General features: G+C 46.1%; 4 protein-coding genes across 26 annotated transcripts in view; 2 read left to right on the plus strand and 2 right to left on the minus strand.

The window, feature by feature from the left end:
* Nucleotides 1-10,602, plus strand: part of LOC113023489 (signal-induced proliferation-associated 1-like protein 2) — a 47,276-nt gene extending 36,674 nt beyond the window's left edge. For 3 of the 4 annotated variants that reach the window (XM_026169521.2, XM_026169523.2, XM_026169522.2), the window contains exons 15-20: nucleotides 3,876-3,939; nucleotides 8,177-8,363; nucleotides 8,431-8,550; nucleotides 9,663-9,726; nucleotides 9,799-9,880; nucleotides 9,958-10,602. In XM_026169521.2, coding sequence (XP_026025306.2) covers nucleotides 3,876-3,939; nucleotides 8,177-8,363; nucleotides 8,431-8,550; nucleotides 9,663-9,726; nucleotides 9,799-9,880; nucleotides 9,958-10,086 — 646 coding nt within the window. In that variant the 3' untranslated portion in view covers nucleotides 10,087-10,602. Of the gene's footprint in view, nucleotides 1-3,875; nucleotides 3,940-8,176; nucleotides 8,364-8,430; nucleotides 8,551-9,662; nucleotides 9,727-9,798; nucleotides 9,881-9,957 lie in introns of those variants that run through there. The other variant, XR_013909373.1, reaches the window with a different exon arrangement.
* Nucleotides 10,603-10,998: 396 nt separating this feature from the next.
* Nucleotides 10,999-12,554, minus strand: LOC113023535 (acylphosphatase-2-like). Its single transcript, XM_026169614.2, has 4 exons — nucleotides 12,233-12,554; nucleotides 12,133-12,149; nucleotides 11,921-12,030; nucleotides 10,999-11,235 (listed from the first exon to the last, which is right to left on the minus strand). Exons 1-4 carry the CDS (start codon nucleotides 12,327-12,329, stop codon nucleotides 11,121-11,123), a joined length of 339 nt encoding a protein of 112 aa, XP_026025399.1. The 5' UTR covers nucleotides 12,330-12,554; the 3' UTR covers nucleotides 10,999-11,120.
* A 99-nt stretch (nucleotides 12,555-12,653) lies between these two features.
* On the minus strand, nucleotides 12,654-21,943 carry LOC113023527 (reticulon-3-B-like). 20 transcript variants are annotated; one of them, XR_013909380.1, is made up of 10 exons: nucleotides 21,804-21,943; nucleotides 17,346-17,505; nucleotides 14,436-14,586; nucleotides 14,299-14,355; nucleotides 14,092-14,230; nucleotides 13,519-13,588; nucleotides 13,398-13,444; nucleotides 13,265-13,323; nucleotides 13,033-13,106; nucleotides 12,654-12,793 (listed from the first exon to the last, which is right to left on the minus strand). XR_013909380.1 is itself a non-coding variant. In XM_080302235.1 (10 exons), the coding sequence occupies exons 2-9, from the start codon at nucleotides 17,407-17,409 to the stop codon at nucleotides 13,072-13,074; spliced, it is 639 nt and encodes a 212-aa protein (XP_080158361.1). In that variant the 5' UTR covers nucleotides 17,410-17,505; nucleotides 21,804-21,943; the 3' UTR covers nucleotides 12,654-12,793; nucleotides 13,033-13,071. The 20 variants fall into 20 exon arrangements, 15 of the variants coding, with proteins under 15 accessions (XP_080158361.1, XP_026025388.1, XP_026025389.1 ...); XR_013909379.1 differs by having other exon boundaries at nucleotides 14,436-14,589; XM_080302235.1 differs by having other exon boundaries at nucleotides 13,033-13,123.
* On the plus strand, nucleotides 21,255-23,062 carry gemin6 (gem (nuclear organelle) associated protein 6). Its single transcript, XM_026169611.2, has 3 exons — nucleotides 21,255-21,654; nucleotides 21,827-22,219; nucleotides 22,441-23,062. The coding sequence occupies exons 1-2, from the start codon at nucleotides 21,521-21,523 to the stop codon at nucleotides 22,200-22,202; spliced, it is 510 nt and encodes a 169-aa protein (XP_026025396.1). The 5' UTR covers nucleotides 21,255-21,520; the 3' UTR covers nucleotides 22,203-22,219; nucleotides 22,441-23,062.
* The last annotated feature ends 124 nt before the right edge of the window (nucleotides 23,063-23,186 follow it).

Below are 23,186 nucleotides of genomic sequence, written 5' to 3' on the forward strand. Positions count from 1 at the left end.
GATGACACCACGGTGATTGGCCTCATCAGTGACAACGATGAGGCCGCCTACAGGGAGGAGGTGGATCGTCTGGCTGAGTGGTGGGACAGAAACAACCTGCTGCTTAACACCGAGAAGACCAAGGAGCTCATCGTGGACTACAGGAGGAATGCTGACCCACATCCACCCATCCACATTAAGGGGACGGCTGTGGAGCGTGTGAGCAGCTTCAAGTTCCTGGGAGTCCACATCTCCGAGGATCTCACCTGGACGACCAACTGCTCCAAGCTGGTCAAGAAGGCTCACCAGCGCCTCTTCTTCTTGAGGACTCTGAGGAAGAACCACCTGTCCTCAGACATCCTGGTGAACTTCTGAAAAGGGCTGGGAAAATCATCAAAGACCCCAGTCACCCATCACATGGACTCTTCACCCTCCTGCCCTCTGGGAGGCGCTACAGGAGCCTCCGGACTAAGACCACCAGGTACCGGAACAGCTTCTTCCCCACAGCTGTCAGACTCCTGAACTCTGCCTCCTGACATCTGACCCACGTTAAACTCATGGACTGAACATACACACACCCACAATGGACAACTGTACCCTCAAACACACAATAATAACATGGACTGAACCACCACTCACAACCACCAGCACTTTATATAGCCTCTGTAGAAACTATCTACACCCTCACTTATCTTAACTGCACTACTGTATAGCTCTGTGTAAATAATCATTCTGTACATTCAATAATCTTTAATCCTACAACTGTTTACAACTTGCATAGTTCCCATTTCTGTATAGCTGTATATCCCAGATTCTGTAAAGTTATTTATTTCATATTCTGTATAGTTTTTCATATTTATATGCTGTTCATATCCTGTACATAGCTTGTACTCACTACAGCCTGTACATACTTATAGTTATAGAATATTCACAACATACTTCATACCGTGTACATTATAACATACCATAATAGACCCATTTCTGTAATATACTCACATATCTATATTATTGCTAATATATATTGTAATATATCTATATCACTAAAGCACTTCTGGATGGATGCAAACTGCATTTCGTTGCCCTGTACCTGTGCATGTGCAATGACAATAAAGTTGAATTCTATTCTATTCTATTCTATTCTATTCTATTCTAGTTAGTGTGTAGTGTAGTCAATAGTTTTGTTGTGTGTGTCAGAACAATGAGGCGACTGCTGAGTGTCACAGGTGTTACAGCAGTGACACATCTGCTGCTGTCAGGCCTGCAGGTATCAGGCTGTTGTTCTCCTTCATCTCATAGTGGACAGAAATTATTTTTTGGAGCGACACAAATAATTTGTGCGGCATCAGATTTGATGCAGAACAGCTGATTGTTCTGTAAATAGTTTGAAATGTTTATTTAAAAATGCACTGGCTGCATTTAAAACTTTGTTGTTTGCCAAACGGAGTTACTTTTTTGAGGAGTAACTATATAATTATTTGCCCAACATTGGTCATTATATGCTGTATTTTGCAGGCAGAGTTACAGACTCTCTCCCAGACCACAGACTCATAATACAAGAGCTTTATGAAAAAAAGAAAGAAAAAGAAAGTTGTGTTTTCGAAATTGGAGTTCAAGTTATTTTTACTTCCAACAGTGTTAACATGCTACACAGGCCAATGGCTAGATTTTTTTTTTAACATTTTCATTGTAAGTGGGCTAAAGCAGTTTAAAAGTAGTCTAACATAAACGCTGTAATTTGATCATTATCTTATCTTATCTTATCTTATCTTATTTTAATAAACCATGTAACTTGGATGGATTAGATGACCATGACCACAGTAACCACAGTGCACACGTCTGCTGTTGCTCACAGTGGTCCAAGGGATGCTCAGGGAGTTTGTGTGTTCGCTCAGACACATGAAACATTAGAGGGAACATTGCTCATCACTAATTCATTCTTCAGCTCATCACAAACATTATTCAGCAGGGTATCAATGCCGACTGTCCCCATCCGGTTTCCTCAGCCAATATCCAAAACTGGAGTCCGCTGAGTCCATGCCATCGTTATTGTTACGGTTCAACAGTGAGGACTCAAGCGCGGGACTCCTGAATCAGCTGTACACAATCATTTATTTACAGGATCCAGCTTGTGTATTTACAGGAAGTGCAGGGCAGTGCTATATTTATTTAAGCTCCGGGGAAATCCAAGGGGGTGGTCATGCGTTCTCCAAACTCTCCACACTCACGGCCACAGGTTCACTCGTCCACACTCGACACCAAGAATCACACAGGGAGGGAATCCAGGAGGTCTGTAGACAGGGAGACGAGGATTAGTTACACAGTTCACTTCCAAACACTTGACTTAGCTTAGCTGTAGACTTGACTTTCACTAACGCGTGGCAGACAATGATCCAGCGAAGAACAGCAGTCACCTCCTGGCTTAAATGCTGGCCACCCTGGCTCAGGTGTTTCCTCTCACGAGGGCGTGAACCCACAATGAGTTCTGTCCCGGCGATAGAGAAGAGGAGAGAGAGAGAGAGAGAGAGTGGAAGTTGGAGTTAATATCATATCTGTTATTAACCTCTGTCTCTCTTCCACAGCATGTCTTTATCCTGTCTTCCTTCTCTCACCCCAACCAATCACAGCAGATGGCCCCGCCCCTCCCTGAGCCTGGTTCTGCCGGAGGTTTCTTCCTGTTAAAAGGGAGTTTTTCCTTCCCACCGTTGCCAAAGTGCTGCTCATAGGGGGTCATATGATTGTTGGGTTTTTCTCTGTATCTATGAAGCGCCTTGAGGCGATTTATGTTGTGATTTGGCGCTATATAAATAAAATTGAATTGAATTGAGAGAAAGATCAGCTGGACACTGACTCCTGGCCGTGACACTTATCATATGTTCGACACATCCGTCTGAAGCTCCTTCTGACCTCTCACAGCAAACATCACATCTGTATGTTCTCTCTCATTTTCTTCATTCGTCAGCTCCTAAAAATACTCCTGCCACCTTGTAAACACAAACTGTTCACCCATGAGGGTTAGGGTTTTCTTTCTATCTCTGTCCTGCTGCACATCTTTTCCAGCTCGATTGCTCTGCATATCCAGTCAGTACAAGTCTTCTTCTCTTTCCTTAGTGTCCGGTTTCACGTTGCCACCTCTGCGGTACGCCTAACCTCCCAGTACTTCTGCCTACTTCATCTCCCTCACTATCCCACTATTTCTGTGACGGCCCTTTCCTTTGAATACTTTCCTGTGCTTCCTGATTTTTGCACAAAGTCTCCTTTTTCCTCTGTCCAGAGGAGACACCATCCCAGTCCCAGTACTACCAAATTCTCTTCTACCTGACAGCCAGGCTGTGGGCCATGCACACTGACAACATTCAACATCAAGCCTTCGATTTCCAGCTTCAAACTCATTGTCCTGTCGGACACTCTTCATCTTCACTCGCTCTTCCTCACCATGGTAGAACAGCTTCAGTCTGCCTCCTGTGCACCTGGCCTTACTTCCCTTCCACCTGGACTCCTGCACACATAAGATATCTATCTTCTTTCTCTCCATCATACCAGCCTTCTCTCTCTTTGCATTTAGTCTGTCTCACTGCCTCCTCACATGCCTTCTCCTCTTACTTTGTCATTGGCTAACAGCAGCAGTGTTTCTATGAGCATCCCGTTAGCCATCGTTGTTAACCCAGCGCTGACTGCTCCGATATGCAAATCTCAGTTTTGGTGATCCGCAGGTTTGATTTGGCAAAGATGCCCTTCCTGAAGCAGCCCTCCCCATGTAGTGCCAGGCTGGGGTCCAGCACTAGAATTACACTAGCTTGGCCCCTTAAAGAAGCATTGGGACAGATTGCTTTTCAGGTTCTGATTCTTTAAACTGATTAAATCACAGCTCACTAATCAACAATAAACTTCTCCTGCAGATTCAGCTGTGTTCCAATAAAAGATGTTGGCGTGAAGCAATTTGATGTCACTGCAGGTGAACAGGTGAGGCTCATTTCTTTGTCATTCATTAATTATTAGTAATGTATTCATGAAAAGGCCCCAGTTCAAATGTAAGATTGGATTTAATAACATGTTTATTGTTCTACATCTGTCAATTCAATTCAATTCAATTTTATTTATATAGCGCCAAATCACAACATAAGTCGCCTCAAGGCGCTTCATAGATACAGAGAAAAAACCCAACAATCGTATGACCCCCTATGAGCAAGCACTTTGGCAACAGTGGGAAGGAAAAACTCCCTTTTAACAGGAAGAAACCTCCGGCAGAACCAGGCTCAGGGAGGGGCGGGGCCATCTGCTGTGATTGGTTGGAGTGAGAGAAGGAAGACAGGATAAAGACATGCTGTGGAAGAGAGACAGAGGTTAATAACAGATATGATTCAATGCAGAGAGGTCTGTTAACACATAGTGAGTGAGAAAGGTGACTGGAAAGGAAAAACCCAATGCATCATGGGAATCCCCTGGCAGCCTATGTCTATTGCAGCATAACTAAGGGAGGATTCAGGGTCACCTGGTCCAGCCCTAACTATATGCTTTAGCAAAAAGGAAAGTTTGAAGCCTAATCTTAAAAGTAGAGATAGTGTCTGTCTCCTGAATCCAAACTGGAAGCTGGTTCCACAGAAGAGGGGCCTGAAAACTAAAGGCTCTGCCTCCCATTCTACTTTTAAATACTCTAGGAACAACAAGTAGGCCTGCAGAGCGAGAGCGAAGTGCTCTAATAGGGTGATATGGTACTACAAGGTCATTAAGATAAGAAGGGGCCTGATTATTTAAGACCTTGTATGTGAGGAGCAGGATTTTGAATTCAATTCTGGACTTAACAGGAAGCCAATGAAGGGAAGCCAAAACAGGAGAAATCTGCTCTCTTTCTAGTCCCTGTCAGGACTCTTGCTGCAGCATTTTGGATTAGCTGAAGGCTTTTCAGTGAGTTTTTAGGACTTCCTGATAATAATGAATTACAGTCGTCCAGCCTGGAAGTAATAAATGCATGAACTAGTTTTTCAGCGTCACTCTGAGACAGGATATTTCTAACTTTAGAGATGTTGCGCAAATGGAAGAAAGCAGTCTTACATATTTGTTTAATATGTGCGTTGAAGGACATGTCCTGGTCAAAAATGACTCCAAGGTTCCTCACAGCGTTACTGGAGGCCAAGGTAATGCCATCCAGAATAAGAATCTGCTTAGATACCATATTTCTAAGCTTTTCAGGGCCGAGTACAATAACCTCAGTTTTATCTGAATGAAGAAGCAGAAAGTTAGCGGCCATCCAGGTCTTTATGTCTTTAAGACATTCCTGCAGTTTAACTCATTGGTGTGTGTTATCTGGCTTCATGGACAGATAGAGCTGGGTGTCATCTGCATAGCAGTGTAAATGTATGCTATGTCTTCTAATGATGCTGCCTAAGGGAAGCATGTATAATGTAAACAGAATTGGTCCTAGCACTGAACCCTGTGGAACTCCATAATTAACCTCAGTGTGTGAAGAGGACTCTCCATTTACATGCACAAACTGGAGTCTATTAGATAGATATGATACAAACCACTGCAGTGCAGTACCTGTAATACCTACAGCATGTTCTAATCGCTCTAATAGGATATTATGGTCGACAGTATCGAACGCTGCACTGAGGTCTAGCAGGACAAGCACAGAGATGAGTCCACTGTCAGAGGCCATAAGAAGATAGTTGGTTGGTGTTACTAAGGCTGCTCCTGTCGTATCATCATAATGATCATCATCTCTGGTTAATTATTAGAAACAGGTTGAAGCACAACCTGTTAAACTTTCCCATAAACAGAGTATATCTCTTCTAGACGAGAGTATATCTCATCTAAACACTATATCGACCGGTAAATCAAGCGCTTCGCTTTTACAATCAGCTCTCTCTTCACCTCGACAGACCGGTACAGTGTCTGCATCACTGCAGCTGCAGCACCAATCCGTCTGTCAATCTCCTGCTTCCCTCACTCGTGAACAAGATCCCGAGATCCTTAAACTCCTCCACTTGGGGCAGCAACTGTTCCCTGACCTGGAATGGGCACTCCACCCATTTTTTTTTTTTTTTTTTGTGTCCCGTTTGGATCTTTAGCATCAGAATTGTTGTCTTAAGGCCAAGAAAGATGCCAAGCGGATTTATTTTACCAAGTGGATCATCGTGGCCTTGCCATATTGGTCCATTTGATTGACCTTTATTATAATTATGAATTTATTTTATTTTCAGTTGCTACAAACGGGACAGACATGACTGGGGGATAGGACAGGGAGAAAGAATGAAAGAAAGAGAGGGAGAGAAAGAAAACCAAAGGGGAGAAGAGACGGTGAGAAAGGGGGGGGGAAAGGAAAAAAAACAAGAAAAAAAACACCTGGGTCACCTGTATGGAGAAAAAAAACAGAAGAGAAAGCAAACAACAAAGAGCAACATAATAAAAAAACAGCACCATCACAATAAACTAGCTAGCAGTAGATATCAGTAGATACTAAATAATAAACGATATTGTGCAGCACGCAAGATAGACAGCGCACAATGTGCTTTGAGGCAGCAGCCAAGAAAGCTGTAGTCCGCGTCTGTGAATACCCATGTGTACACCTGTGTGCACACCTGTGTGGATCAGCATGCTTGCATTCCAAAGGTTTCTCCATTTAACGATCTGCTAGGGAGTGTGGGGAGCCACAGCCCCGTCCTCCAGGGCATGAAGCAGGTATGGAGGAGATCAAAACTCCAGACATCCAGAGGCCCCCAGAACACAAGAGACCAAGGAAGACCAACAGAGGGGCAGCTGCGCCACTGTCCCAGAAAGAGCTGAGGAGAGTCCCAGATGAGGGCTCACTCAGCAGCCGCGGAGCAGAAGCCAGGGGGAGTTGCAGTGACGCGCCCGTGAGCTCCGCCGGCAGCCAGCTGTGCCTGAGTGACCGAGCCCCAGGCCGAGAGGCCGGGGGCACCCCACCTCCGAAGTGGCCCGAGCGAGCCCCAGGCTCCAGGCCCCGATAAGCGGCTGCCAAGGAGTGAGCCGGTGTGTACCTGGACGCCCACCCCCGGACACAAAGAACCACCAACGCACCGATACCTGAGGGAGTCCGCCACTGGCAGGGGAAGTGGTGGTAGGGGGAGATAGGCCTCCAAACCTCCCTCCACCCGCTCATTGTAGTGTTGATGCATGTGTGTTCTAAGGTGCATTTAAAACCCAGGAGGGCATAGAGCTACCTGCCAGAGAGCAGCAGGTAAGCGCATGGTCCCTCCTGCTAGCCCTCAATGTCTACGTGTATTTAAAATTGAGAGGTGGGCAACGATGCCAGGGGTGGGGTGTACACCCTGATGGTAATTTGGAGTCCGTGTATCGTGCCCACCCCCAAGATCCTATATGTATGTGTAATGAGAGTGTGAGTAATGTGAATGTCTAAGTTGTGGGATAAAATTGAGGCAGAGGCAGAGGGGGGGGGGGGGGGGGTAGCCTCCTCTGCACCCTGGTGACATACCCCTACTCCAAGGCCCTGCATGTGTGGGTGGTTGTGGTGGAGCGGGAAGAGGGAGGCAGCTGGAGATGGAGAGGGAAGGAAGGGAGGGGCAGGTGACCCCTCCCTAGGGCCAGCTCCCCCGCTGACCCCAGTAGGCACCCCCATACTCCGCGACCCGCCAGGGAAAGGGGGCCCAGGCCCATCCAGACCGGGCCCAGCGCCGCAGCGTCCCCCGGCCCCACAGAGCCCGGGACAGTCCACCCAACCCCACCACAGAGAAAACTGCACCCACCCCACCATCCACTCATCTTCCAGACTACATGAGACAATAGACGCCCAGGCTGAGATCTTCCTCCACCTCTCCTGTATCTCCCCCTCCTGCAGAGAGTTTCTGAGGAGAGGAAAGCTCCACCCATTTTCAGGTGAGACCCATGGCCTCAGATTTGGAGGTGCTGATTTTCATTTCCACCGCTTCACACTTGTCTGTGAACCACTCCAGTGCGAGCTGGAGGCCATCACCTGATAAAGCCAACAGAATCACTTTGTCTGCACAAAGCAGAGATGAGATTCTGAGATTCTGCCACTTGGTTACGCCTAGAAATTCTTTCCGTAAAAATTATGAACAGAATCGGTGAAAAAGGCAGCCCTGGCGGAGCCCACCAGGAACGAGTCCGACTTATGGTGTTTCCAGTTTTCGTTGACTGCAACTTTACCCTGACCTCTGACCAACTTTATTTTCATTCTAACAACCAATCCCTCATCTCTCAGCCCATCAGAGTCCCTGGTGTTCCTCCTCCGTCTCCATGGAGATGTCTGACCCACACGATGTCACGTGACATGTTGTACGGGATTTTGTTTCGCTGTTCTCAGCTGCCCTCGGACCACCTGCCCCCACGTATCAACAGCACGCTACCACCCACCATCTGCAGAAAACTGCCACTGCCGCTACAGAGGAGTGAGTACCTGTTCTCTGACTTTTAGAATGCAAGTCAATGTCAGCACTCACCTGCCTTCCTCCACAGGTAACCGCTCTTACTCTGACAGCTTATTGGCTCTGAGGTCTGGAGTTAAACACATGCCGCTCCCACGAGCTTCATCACAGCTGGACTGGCTTCACCTGGAGAGCACTCAAGCCTTCAGAGGTAACAGTCACTGCACTCAAACTTATCAAACTCCTGGATGGAAGGAGGATTAAATTATGATGAGGCTTTCTTGTCTCGTTGGGACAGATTTAGATAGACTGTTTCTTCTCTACTCTGACACTCAAAGCGCTTTACACAACTTGCCTCAGTTGCACAATACCTTTTTTCTATGTAAATGCTTTCTATCTAACATTTACACATGTTCATACTCCGATGGATGCAACAGAGAGCAAATTGGGGTTAATATCTTGCCCAAAGACATAGACTGGAGCAGATGGGCATCGAACCTCCAGCCTTGCGATTAGTAGGTGACCTGCTATATCTCCTGAGCTCTAGCCACCTTAGTTAGTCTCTAACCTCCAGATTCCATCCAATTCAGTTTTATTTATACAGCGCCAAATCACAACAAGGAGACAGTAGACCCTACAATAATAGATGCAGAGACAAACCCAACAATCGTATGATCCCCTATGAGCAGCACTTTGGCGACAGTGGGAAGGAAAAACTCCCTTTTAACAGGAAGAAACCTCCGGCAGAACCAGGCTCAGGGAGGGGCGGGGCCATCTTCTGCGACTGGGTGGGGTGAGAGAAGGAAGACAGGATAAAAGACATGCTGTGGAAGAGAGACAGAGGTTAATAACAGATATGATTCAATGCAGAGAGGTCTGTTAATATATAGTGAGTGAAGGAGAAACAGTGCCTGTTCTTTGCTCCCAGCGCTATTGAAAACTGATTTTAAGGTCCTTAAATGTGTCGCGTTTCTGACCTGGTAATGATGCACACTCCCAGAGGTCAGTGAGGTCAACTGAGCAGGGCTCCTGGTTTCACCGAGGAGCAGATTAAAGCTCAGAGATCAGTTAGGACCTCAGCAACCCTCAGCATCCTCCAAACCGTCTGGAAACTAATTTACGGAGATGGCAGAAGGGGTGGACCACTTCGAGCTGATAGGCAGGAAACAGGAACTCAAATAACTGCTTGTTACAGGCAAAATTACTTAAGGACCGCCTCCTGTGGTCACATGACTCACCGTTGGTCACATCTGGTTTGTTGTTTGTCTGTTGTTGCGAAGCCGCCACTCTCTCTTAGTTAGCTGGTTGTTCACCTGTTCACAGCGGACATCAATCAGACACAACGCACACTGGGGGTGACATCACAGAGCTCCGCCCTGGAGGACAGGTGAGACACCTCATTTATTTTCCATGTAATATTGCTGACATCACAGTGACATCACGGCTCCCCTTCCCTCAGTGACATCACAGCCCGCTCCCTCTCAGGTGAAGTCCTCCAACTGGAAGAGATTCTTCAGCAGCTGCAGCTCGACCTGCTAAAGGTAAAGCGCATTAAACTGATGTCATGGAGGCAAGCGGATGACATCATCGCATTGACTTGTGTCCATGTTGTGTTCAGGAGCAGCGGGACAAAGCTGTGCTGCAGCAGCAGGTGCTGAGCCTCCGTCAGGAAAACCACCGCCTGCAGGAGGAGAGTCACATCAGGAGGTTCGCTGCCTGGATGCTGTGCCAGGATTCGTTACCATAGTAACACCACTAGCATTTACTGAACAGTCAGCACTGTGTCACATGACTCGCAGCGGATCGTGGTGACGACGAAGAGTTTGAACCGTGAGCAGAACAATCGAACAGCACGAAGCAGCACGCTGAATGAAGATGAGGTGATCTGATGGGATCAGTCACAGCTCGGCTGACCGGTCTCGTCAGTCCTCTTCGGCTACCTGGAAGTAGGCGGAGCCTCTCTATGATTCTTGCTGTTATTTGTTTTCACACAGAGGCGCAGTGAGTTAGTCGCAGCAGGAGCTGACCTCCGTGCGCCTCCACCTCTGTCAGCTGGCGACGATGAGCTTTTACTAAACGCCTCAGCGCAGATGTTTAAGGATGTTTTCTCTTCAGACTGTGGATCATACAGATGTGTGATCCAAGCTGAATCAGCTGATACAGAATTAGCTGATTTATCCAAAACTCTTCTTTCATGTGCAAAGAGATCCTGCTCTCTTTCTGCTGTTACGTGTCTTTATTTTTATAAAGGTTTACATCAGAATTTACTTTTTTGGCCTAGTTTTCCTGGAGATGATGTGATTAATACTGTAAGTACAGCAGCATTCACAGATAGAAGGTTCTTACTCAGAAACATTTTCATCAGGTCGATCGTTTTTATATCTGTATATAAAAAATATGTATTTCATTTGGTCAGCAATGAGCAGCCTGAGGAGGCGCTGTGAAGCCGCATGTGTTTAAGCTGGCTGCAGGCCTGATGTGGATGAAGGTGAGCAAAGGTAAACGTGTAGTGGGCCCTGAGCGGTCACATGACCGAGCCTCCGGGTCTGTGGACTTCATACACTCGGTGGGGCTTCAGGAGGAGCTGCCAATCAGCTGCCAGAGGCCGCCCCCTGGTGGAAGCAGCTGTGTAATAAAAACTCAGTTTGTTCACCATGGCAACAGTAAATCTTTACACTTTATTTCTCTGATCATATTAAACATTGGAAACAGTGATGTCACCAATCAATAATCAATACTGTCAGATTTGGAGTCAGCTGCAGATCAGGTGTGTGAGCGTGCTCAGTAGCGAGTCGAGAACCCGTGGATCTCCACTTTGGAAATGTCTCGCTCGTCGGAGAACACGGCTCGATCAATTCGGGAACTTGGACTGCCGACGCTCTTCAGCCAGTGCTTCCTGAGGAAGAGGAGGAGGAAGAAGAGTGCAGTTAGTACATTCGGGGTATTTCTCAGTGACCTCTGACCCCACAGTGAATAAAGAAACACTGCGCTCCTCTTCATCACAATGAGGTCACCTGACAGAGACACAGCCCACGCCACTGGCATCACTTAGTAGGAGGGGCTTAATTGTGTTTAAACCCCATCCTCATTAAAGAGTTCAGGTTATATCACAGGACAGTTACAACACGAGTGGGAGGAGTCATTTCACAAACTACACACTGACACCTCTTTAGCCCCTCCCATCACACCAGTGAGTGACAGAGTTGTGGCATAAAGAGTTTAAGGACCTGCTTGATTTTAATGTAAACGTCTGATGTCACAGATGTGACAGGTGAGAGTCATGTGATCGTATCAGAGCGCTTCACTGCCACACACAAGTAGTTTAGGAGAACTGTGGCCCTGCCTCTCCGAATATGCTCCTGCAGCTCCTTGCTCCTCAGTCCTCCTCCTGCTCTGACTGTGAGGTCATAGCCAGGTCATAGGAGGAGGCAAATGAGGACAGCACAGACCTGCAAAGCATTATGGGAGCTGTAATACTGCACTGACATTTTCAAATAAAAATCCATTAAAGGATATATCTGTGTGTGTGTGTGTGTGTGTGTGTGTGTGTTCGGAGGCTCTGATTGGTCAGCCAGACTCACATGTCACTGACTTTGTCCCACGGTCCCTGGACCTGACCAATCACAGTGCCCTGTCTGGTGTTTTTCACCCAGCCGCTGAGCCCCAGACTGCGCCCGTGATCCTCCGTGTACTGGCACACATTCACAGGTGTGTACGTTTAGTCATGTGACACGTTTCCATGGTACATCCTGATCAAAAACAGCAGTAATGTGAAGGAAAAGAGGAAGCTCACCATCCTGAAGCACACTCCTGAACATGGAGAACAAACACAGGGTCAGCGAGTAAAACCTCAAAAAACACACAAACTCGCCGTCACGTGTCAGGCGACCTACCCTGCACGTTCCCGAAGACCTCAAAGTCCACGGAGACGAGTCTGTTTTCAGCCATGATGGCGTGAAGGAGACAAAGTAAAAGCACACACGGAATCATGTTTGCGCAGCGAGATATTTTTATCTCTGATATTTAAACCAATCTCAGAAGCCTTCAAAATAAAAGCATCACTCTTGACTGGTCACAGTCATGGTGATCTTTATTTTGAAGGGCATTCACAATGTAGTTATACTACAGAATACTTCCAACAAAGTAAAATTCACAGTTCCATGACTTCCTCGCTGTCATGAAACAGTGAAGCTGCTTCCTGTCCAAACATCAGGAAGTAACTGTGTAAACATGACCACGCCCACGCCACTGAACGTGACGGCTTGGACAGGTGAGGACTGGTGACGCTGGGCCAGAATAAAAACACACGGCTTGTTTCTCGTCAGTCTGATTTTATTCAAAGACTTGTGAGTCACAGACAAACAGGCCAATGAGAGGAGGGGGCAGAGCTTCAACATCTCAGGTGTCACTCAACCTTGGTCTTCTTCACAGCGCCAGGTAACTTATCCTGCAGACTGAAAACAGACACAGGACGCTTGTCAGCTGCTTGTCTGGACAGAATAATGTGAACACCTGCAGATTAGAGGTGGGCTCATCTGTGTTAACGTGGAAACTGAACATGGATGATCAATCAGCAACCCGACTGTGGACTTTAACTATAGACAGGTGACAAGCACATTAGGAACAGACAGTATGAACACACTGAGCATGCTCAGTTCAGTCCGACTCTTCATAAAGGTAGAACAGAGCTCACCTGGTTCAATTAAGACAGACACTGAGTTTAGATCTGAGGTCAGCATGTGCACAGGTGAGACAGACGGCAGTTACCTGTGGACCATGGACACCTGAGACAAACATTACAAACCCCAGTGGTGCTGCAGAAATGAAGGTCAGATTCTCACCTCTGACCTCAGTGAGGCATTTAGATCAGAGTTGACCTTCGGTGAGGCCAAACATGATGAACACCTGATTACCCGTGACCTCACCTCTGCAGAGTTTCCTCCAGTTTGAGCCGAACAGCCTCAACGTGACGATCGATCTGAGCCTGAACACAGAAACACTCTGAGCTAAGCACGGAGCAAACTGGGCAGAAGACAGGGACACCAGGTGTGTCTTTACCTTCTTCTTCTGGTAGATCAACGGTGTAGTGAAGAAAATGATGTCAGCTGCACACAGAGAGACAACCAATCGGAGATCAGAAAGACTGATATTTAACTCGCTCAGAGGGAAACAAACTCACCAAGGATCAAGATGGTGACGCCATTGAACACGGCACCAACGTACGTCATCACCCAGGTGACGGCTGCCAGCTGGAACACGTAGAACAAAGACATGGACCAAACACACAAACAATACACAAAATTCAGTTTTATTTATAAGGCATCAAATCACAACAGTCTCAAGGTAAAGACCCTAAATAATACAGAGAAAAACCAACAATCATATGACGCCCTGTGAGCAAGCGCTTTGGCGACAGTGGGAAGGAAAAACTCCCTTTTGCTCTAATAGGGTGATATGGTACTACAAGGTCATTAAGATAAGATGGGGCCTGATTATTTAAGACCTTGTATGTGAGGAGCAGGATTTTGAATTCTGGATTTAACAGGAAGCCAAAACAGGAGAAATCTGCTCTCTCTTTCTAGTCCCTGTCAGGACTCTGGGTTTTTAGGGTCGAGTACAGTAACCTCAGCTTTATCTGAATTTAGACATTCCTGCAGTTTAAGTGCTTGGTGTGTGTTATCTGGCCTCGTGGATAGATAAAGTTGAGAATACACACAACAAACAAACACACAGAATAAAAACACACGCTGACCTTGAGGGAGTCGACCAGGTCTTCCACCAGTAACAGCCTCCTTGTTTGATTACTGAACCAGTTCAAGTGGATCAGAAACTGGTCAGCGAGCTGCCGAACTGACTCTGAGGACACGGAAATGTCCCTCTCCAACAGAGACCTGAAGACGAGAGCTCTAGTGAGGTTAGAGTGATTAGAGCCAGGTTAGAATCAAATCACCCGGGTTACCTGAATGGATGACCTTCATCGGACTTCTGGACGGCCTGGATCACTGATTTATAAACCCTGCAGACGGGATGGAGAACAGGAAGATGTTTTTCATGCTGGGTAATGCGATCTATCTGTCTATAGCAGGTTCCACCCACCTGAAGGTGATTGTGACACAGAGGCATGCCAGGAGCAAATAGGACACCACGCTGATGACTGACAGTGTTGCCAAGGAGAGAAGAACCAGCAGTGAGAGGCCGAACGCCGCTGCAGATTTCTTCGGTTCTCTCCAGTGCACGAGCTGTGAGGCTGCTGACATATTTTCTGAGATTAACCAAAACCAGCTTGATGCCAAAACAACAAATAGATACTAAAAGACAAGAAAGCAGAGAAAAGCAGGCTCCCAGAAACCTTTGACCGGGAAAGGCACAGATATGGACAGAACGAGGACTGCCACACCAATCACACGTCACAGCAGTGAAGCATACCACAGAGAAGCAGATTCAACCTTTCATGGAGGGTTTCCTCGTACGTGTGAACTGGAGTGAAGCACTCACACCATCGGGCTGGACTGGTAATCTGGCATATGGTGCACGGAAGGGCCGCTGCGCACCGACCTTATGACAGCAGCCCATTCGTTCACTTTCATTACTCACACTGGATCGCCTAATCAAACTTCTTAACGAGACCGGCCCAACCCTACCTTCACTGTGTGCTCACACAGCTTGTAGAAAAAGTTTAGCGTGGAAGAAGCAGCTAGAAGGCGGAGCTAAAAAGCAGCTGTTGGGCTGCTGCACCAGCTGTGGAGGAACAGCAGCTCAACAACAGACTGAGGAAAAGATGGAGGAGGTGAAATAAACGTGGCGAGAAAATAGATGGAGGAACATAATCAGAGATCCAGGGAAAATGGTAACTTTGACCACGAGCTGCTCCTGACAGCAAAATGCAGCTTTCACTGCAACTGAGACCGAACCCAACAACAACAATAACAACAGTACCCACATGATTCAAACGAAAACATTCAATAATCAAACTTAATGAAATATATACAAGTGAACGGGATCAAAGTCCAAGACGAGCTCAGAGACGTGGAAATAGCCGGTGTTCTCTCCCACAAGCAAAATGAATCAGGTGAAGATGTGCTGAACCTTCATGAACCATAAACAAATGCACAGGAACCTTCAAGAATGTGATTTATGCAGTGCCAAATCACAACAGACTAATAATCACCAGCAACCTCTGAAATCCATCAGGAATTTTTAAAAACATTCCCAGAACTTAATCCTGGACCTGCAGGACCTCTACTTTAGCCTCAGCAGCATCCAGTCTGCAGGAGAAACAAGCACTGGCCTTATTATCACCTGAAAAACAAAAGAAAACGTCTGATCTTTGCTGTCAGCAAATAGTTTGGCACATGTTGTAGATGTGTTCTCTTTCTCCCATTTCAGGAGAAATGTCCCATTACTGGGAGTCTCTTTTCCCCATTCACTCATCCTCAGCCCAACATCAGCTGGGCTGCTAACAAAAACAACTTTAAATCACCTTCGTTCAGCTTCTTTCCTCTGTAAGCTAAAGAACCGACAACGTTCGAGAGAAAACCCCACCGAGCCGTGACAGACCTCAGGCTGGGCTCGAGCATTTCAACATGTTTTATTCCACGTGCAAAGCTCTCTGTAACTCCACCTTTTACAGTTTCCCAATATCCAGGTTTAATCCCTGCAGATCAGCTGCGGTCATGTGGATCCTATTAGGAGGCGGAGCTACATTCCACAGAGATCCTGTTCAGAGCACACAAGAAAATAAGATCAACGCTGATCTGAGCTGACCTGCTGATGTTTCCTGGAGAATGAGAAAAACCTCAACTCCCAGAAGAACGTTGAAGATTTAATGCCTGATAGATATCATCACATCATCCACCTCACAGTTTATAGCTCAGCTTTGAACACTCGCACACACACACACACACAGAGACAGACACACACACACACAGAGACAAACACACACACAGACACACACACAGACACAGACACACACACACACAGACACACACAGACACAGACACACACACACACAGACACACACACAGACACACACACAGACACAGACACACACACACACACACACACACACACAGACACACACACACAGAGACAAACAGACACACACACACACACACACACAGACACAGACACACACACACAGACACACACACACACACACACACAGACACACACACACAGACACACACACACACACAAACGCGCACACGCGCACACACACACACACACACACACACAGACAAACACACACACACAGACAAACACACACATGCACACACATACAGAGACAAACAAAGACACACACACGCACACACATACACAGAGACAAACACACACACACAGACAAACACACACACGCACACAAACGCACACACACACACAAACGCACACACACACACACACACAGACAAACAAAGACACACACACGCGCACACACACACACAAACGCACACACACACACACGCACACACACACAGACAAACAAAGACACACACACGCACACACATACACAGAGACAAACACACACACACAGACAAACACACACACGCACACAAACGCACACAAACGCACAAACGCACACACACACAGACAAACACACACAAACGCGCACACACACACACAAACGCACACAGACAAACACACGCACACAAACGCACACACACACACAAACGCACACACACACAGACAAACACACACAAACGCGCACACACACACACAAACGCACACAAACGCACACAAACGCACACAGACAAACACACACACGCACACACACGCACACACACACACAGACAAACACACACAAACGCGCACACACACATACGCGCACACACACACAAACGCACACAAACGCGCACACACACATACGCGCACACAGCAGCCTGACTGACAGTCAGCTGATCGGGACAACAGAGCTTTGTTAGCCTGTTTGGTGAAACGCAGTCAGGTGAGAACAGGTGGCAGCCTCCGTCTACTCTACACTGTTTCCATGCCAACAATCAGGTGTCTCACCTGTGTGCGTGAGGTCTCTCAGCGAGGAGGAGGAGTTGTTGGAGGACGATGAAGAGTCTGCCATGTTTCAGCTGCTCGGTCTGCAGGTCTGACCCTCCCTCTGACTCTCCAGAGCTCTGCAGCTGCTCCATCCAGCGATGACATCACCACATGGGTGGAGCTGGAAAGAGGGGGTGACGAAGTTTAAACCTTCTGAGCAGCTCGATGTGAGCTCAGAGCGAGAATGTTCAGGAGGGTCAAAGGTCAGCTGAGAGTAGTTTGAGCAGACTCAGACAAACATCCACACACACTGTTTAAGTCCAGCCAGATACAGGCGTGCTGGTAACAGTCGTTATCGATCAGACAGGAAGTGAAACCAAATGCAGCTTGAAGCGCAACAATCATTAATCAGTAATCAATAATATTGACACAGCTGTATACATAAAAACACATCAACAGACAGGAAATGAGCTCAGTGATCGCAAGAGAGAGAGAGAGCAGGTCAGGATCCAACGAGATCTGTAGAAGTTGGCATCACCATCCGAGGATGATCCCTTGCACAGCTATGGAGACAGTAGGAGGGTCTGAATGTCTTTGTGTTTCCCCAACGAGCATCAGTGATAAATAATCAACAATAAACAGACTGTCGGCTTCATTTCTTGGTTGTTTTCTGTTGGCAGTTTTACAGCAGTGCTGTTGTTGTACAAGCATTAATGTCTGATCCTGAAACACCACACCTGCACTGTACCTGCTGACCTCAGGTCAGACTTGTTGGAATTGTGTTTTTATATTTACTCTCCAACCATAAACAGCAGTGAGTCTGCAGGTGTGAGCTTGAAAACTAAAGCTGTCAGGAGGAGGTGACGCTCGGAGTGTGAGAGTTTACTCTTTACTTTTATTCACAGCAGGAACGTTTTTATGAGCAGCACGTTCAGCGTACTTTAGTTCAATCACTCAGACTACGTTCGCTTGGACTGGGATGACTGCAGTGATTTGCTCCATTAGGCTGAAGGACAGGAAACTTCAGTCTCAAATATCTACTGTGCATGCCTCACCTTAGAGATCAACAGCAGCAGTGATTTAAAAAACAGTTCTGTGTCACAAATCACCAGAATAATGATCATCTTAAAAGTGCTAACGAAGCTGAGCAGAGCGCGTCCAGGCCGGGGGTTGCTCGGTGAACCTGCACCATGTCCCTCCACCAAGATGGTTCACTACTCGAGGCGCTTTAGTCCTCTTTGGTGACATCTGGTGGCCAAAAATATGAACAGCAGCTTGAAATGAGCCGCCTCACTGTGATCACCCTCTCTGCATTAGCAACTTCTGTTTAATATCAGGCTATCGGTGTGGTGCATCTGTTTTACGGTTATTTGATTAAAAACTCATTTGTATGAAACGTTTGAACATGGGCGTGTCCAAAAGAAGCCCGTGTCGGGCTCCAGAATATCATGTGACCAAAGATGAACTCTCTGAAATGACGTCAATGCTTCATTATGTGATTCGAGCTGTTGAAAAGATGCACCACCAGCATTGGTTGGGACTATGCTTGTGCCGTGAGGTCATTCCAGACCATCTTTTTGTTTGCCTTATGTGGAATATCCTTTTGAAGCGATCGCTTTTCTTTCTCCATATTAATCAAATCAAAGTTGATGTAAGTCTGTAGAGATCTCTTTGGGCATTTCTGGTCATAAAGCAACATTGTCCAGTCTTCGGCAGTAACACAGGAGTTACAGGAGCAAAAATTGGAGAAGTTTACATCCTTTTTGATTGTTTTCAATAATCACCCAAATATGTAGTTTTGTTTTAACAGGTATACCATTAATTCTGACAGATTTAAATGTTTGAAAGGTAATAAGACAGACTCATTTTCAGCCCTGACACAAGTAGCTGTCTGCTCACATCGTGTGTATTCGACAGGAAAATTGCAGTGTCATCAGTCAGGTGTGCCCATCTCTATCTAAGGGTGGGATACCCTGAAACTGTCCTTTTTTAATATGCACTCCATAATTTGTGCATAAATTGGATGCAGTTGTTCGCACTACACCCAAACATTCACCATCTTCACTCATGCGGCCATCCCACTGGCGCCAGCTGAAGGCTGCCGAGGTCGAAGCTGACTGGAACAACAAATTCGTCCATGATAACAGGATTGTTGTCAGAACTCTTTGTCCCTCCTTCAAGGCCGCCAGACCTTCGCTTAACCGGGCGTGATGACACTTTCTCTCAGCTGAACACGGGATAAACATACACACACAAATGCACACGCATGAAACATGTACACTGATACTGATACGCCCTCACTATCACCCCCCCCGAATCCAACACCTCCTCCCAGGTTTACCTCCCATCCAATGTGGACAGTGGATCAGCTGGAGGTGCGATCGAAGATTGCAGCGGTCCCAGATCAGCTGTACACACTGGAACACTCTCCCATGTTGCTGTCTGTGTTTTATTGTGATATGGTGTGATGATGATTCCTGGATTATCCTTTTGTGTTACATATTTCAATGTTTTTTTCCTCGCTACCTAGCCTGACCTGTCTCCCCAATGTGATGTTTGTGTATTGTATGTACGGTCTGTCATCTCGGTTGTGGGCAACTGCAACTGACAAATAAAGGCCATCCCATCTCAACTAGCTAACATTACAGCCAACAGCTAAAACATTAGCACTAAAGACCTACACAGAATACATCGCCATAGACATACAAATAACATAATTTCAGTTTGATGAGTTTAACTGCAAAGCAGATAATGCTATCATAAATTGAAATTTTTTTTTTAAACTTACTTTTCGCAAGCAAATTACTTCTTTTCTTCTTAAATTGTCCGTGTTTGCCAAAATGTGCTAATTTTTCACATGTGATAGAAGAACTGAATTTGGCATGTACAGAATGAATCGCATCATTTGAAACTTAGCTCTGATTGGAGAAATTGGAAGTGTTAGAACTGACCCACATTACGGTCTCCTCTACTACTGGAATTCCTTTCTTGCCTATGGAGAAATTTATCCATTTGTATTTTCTGAATGAGCCAAATATGATTTTTGGTAAATATATTTAGGAAACTATTTTCACTTTCACATATTGAATGAATAATTCTGAGTTTTCTAATAAAACATTGTTCAAAGTTTCTTTTATGTTAACTAAAGAAATATTTTGGGCATTTTTTCCGCTGTTCTCACCGTTTCCTCCTAACAGCTTTAACATCTGACTGACGGTGAGATTATCGTTTAGACAAATTGTTTTTTCACATAATCTTATTATTCTAGAAATAATTTTAATTTCTCTCTCGTTTGTCTTTAGAGAAAGCATTTTCCTTTTGAAAAATTTCTGATATCAAATTTCATTTCCATAAAAACTCTTAAATAGTTTTTCTTGTTAATAAGTCTCAGGGCTTAACTTTGGATTAATTTAGTTTCCAACAGTCTTTATTCTGAATTTGTCCAAATAATTTCAAATCAGTCTAAACTGGACTGCTTTATGGTCACGGATATGTTCGAGCTCGGATGATGTTTGTTCATGTGGGCATCTATCCATGCTTTCATTCATCACTGTGTTGGAATCACCTCCATATAAAAGTTTAGCTGAAGGACATGAAAATAACATCTGCCTTATCGTCTGTGGTTAAAAATAAATATACATTTTATAATTAAAGCCATTTATAAAGTGTGACTGATCAATATCAACCAAAAGTGTAATCCATTGTTCGCTGATGTTGCAGTTTAAGTGTGAACCGCTGCAAATCTGCTGTCACCAACAGAAACGTGCTGCCTTTCTCACTCTTCTTGTTCATTATTTATTGAGCTTTTAAAGAGTCACATTTTATTTGAAATTAAATTTGTGGACTTATTTCAGGAGTTTTGGATTTTCATCAGTTAACGTATTTATTTTATTTTTGCTGTTTTATTGTGAGCTCGCAGTATTACTTTTCTTCTTATTTGGTTTCTCTTTAATGTTTTATGCTTTGGCCGGAGGGTCTCTATTCTATTTCTAGTCGCTTCTACTGAATGTTTTTGCTGTGCCCGCTTCGGCCTGCAGGGGGCAGCCGCGGCTCAGTTTACGCCTTAAAGCGGAACTTTTGTTTCCGTGTTGTGTTTTCTCAGGAGCGTTAACAGCTGTGAACAGCAGACGGCAGGGGGGTGGAGGGGTGTGTGAATCGATTATTGCTCAGCTATCGATCTCAGCACCGTGAGGTCCATGATGCAGTGCGGCTGGCCCCTCATGGGTCCGCTCAGGTGGCTTCACTACCTTAACAAAGAGGTGAAGGTGAGAGCGGGAAAAGGCGAGGAGCACCGCGGCTGGCTGTTAAGCGTGGACCCGGTGTCCGCCAGGTAACGCGCACGTGGAGCCTAATTTGTAAATCAAACAGCTGATCGTGACGAACGAGTCAAGTTTTTTTTCAGCCGTTTCCTGTGAACTTTGACCTTAACTCGTTTAAGTTAAGTTTAAGTGTGACTCCTGATCGTCACGTGGCTCTGACCCTTGTCTTCCTGTGCCCTGCAGTGTGGTCCTGGTGTCCTTTGGTGAGGCGGTGGCGGTGCGGGTGGTGATGGGTCACGCCGTGGAGGCGGTGGAGGTCCTGCGAGCGGCTGCTGATGATGAGACGGCGAAGCGTCTGCGGTCGGTCTTCCTCCCCCCGCCGTCCCCTTGCCTGGACCCCAAGGAGCTGCGTCAGCGGAGGGATGCCGTGCGGCGGTGGCTGCAGGAGAACCGGATCCCCGTGGAGGAGGAGGGGGAGGAGCTAAAAGTGGCGGGCGTCCTGACGATCGCTGCGCCCTATAGCGCCCACGACTGCAGGAGCTCCAACCAGATCATCCTGGACCGGATCCAGAGACTTATCGGGATCCAGGACTGTACCAATCAGGGGTTGCCACTCTGAGCTGGGCCAATCACCAGGTTAGTGTGTTGTTTGAGCTCCGCCCTTTTGTCATTTGCAGATGTAATCTAAATAAAAGGAGTTTCTAAGTGACTCACTTCCTGTAAAACTCACCTGTCCCACAGACTGACGAGTCACCAATCGCCATGATTAGTTACGTCAGAGTGGGAGGAGTTTTAAATATGTGCATAATTTTAAAAGATAAACTGGTTTTATTGTGACAGGCACAATTTCATTTCAGGTGAGAAGAGACCTGCAGCAACCACAATGAACCAGGAAACCAGAGTGCTGGCTCACCTGGGGTCACCCGGGGTCAGGGTGTGCACGGGCGGATTTCAGTTTGTCAGACTTCAGTAATCAATAATTATTGATCTGCTGTAATCATTGACACCTGGATGTCGCTGATGTGATTGAACATCACCTGAATCACCTGCGTCAGTATCAGGTGTCTCCGGTCTGTCCTCTGAGGAGAACTGAGTTCTGCTCTTTATTTGCCCGTTTCCTTGGTGACACCTGCGCCTGTGGGAATGACTTGCTGCAGACTGATTCCTGGAGCGTTTTTGTAAAAGTTTCGTGTCGTTTCATACTTTGTAAAACAAATTCAGACTGGAGTCAAACTTAAACCACGAGCTTTGATCTTTGTCAGTTTCAGTAAACATGGGGATGAAACGTCTACAGAGTCATCTAATCACTGTAAATAAACTGTAAGGTAATTATTGTATCTATGGTAACAAGACACCCATCCCTCCACGCATTTATTTCAATATGCTCTGCTTGGTTTTGTTTGTTGAATGCAGAGCAGAGAAACACTTGTATCCTGGGGCTTTGTGTGTGTTCAATGTCAATAAAGTTAATTGAAACCAGCCCAGCGCCACCTTATCTGCTCTTTAAGTGATGACATGATGAATCCTGCTCCCGGCCCAAACTACTCTGCATTTATTAAGTCTGTGTTTTTAACATGTTTTAGTGCTTTGTATATAGTTCAGT

Source organism: Astatotilapia calliptera, chromosome 6 (assembly GCF_964374335.1).
Source record: "Astatotilapia calliptera chromosome 6, fAstCal68.1, whole genome shotgun sequence".
NCBI lineage: Eukaryota > Metazoa > Chordata > Actinopteri > Cichliformes > Cichlidae > Astatotilapia > Astatotilapia calliptera.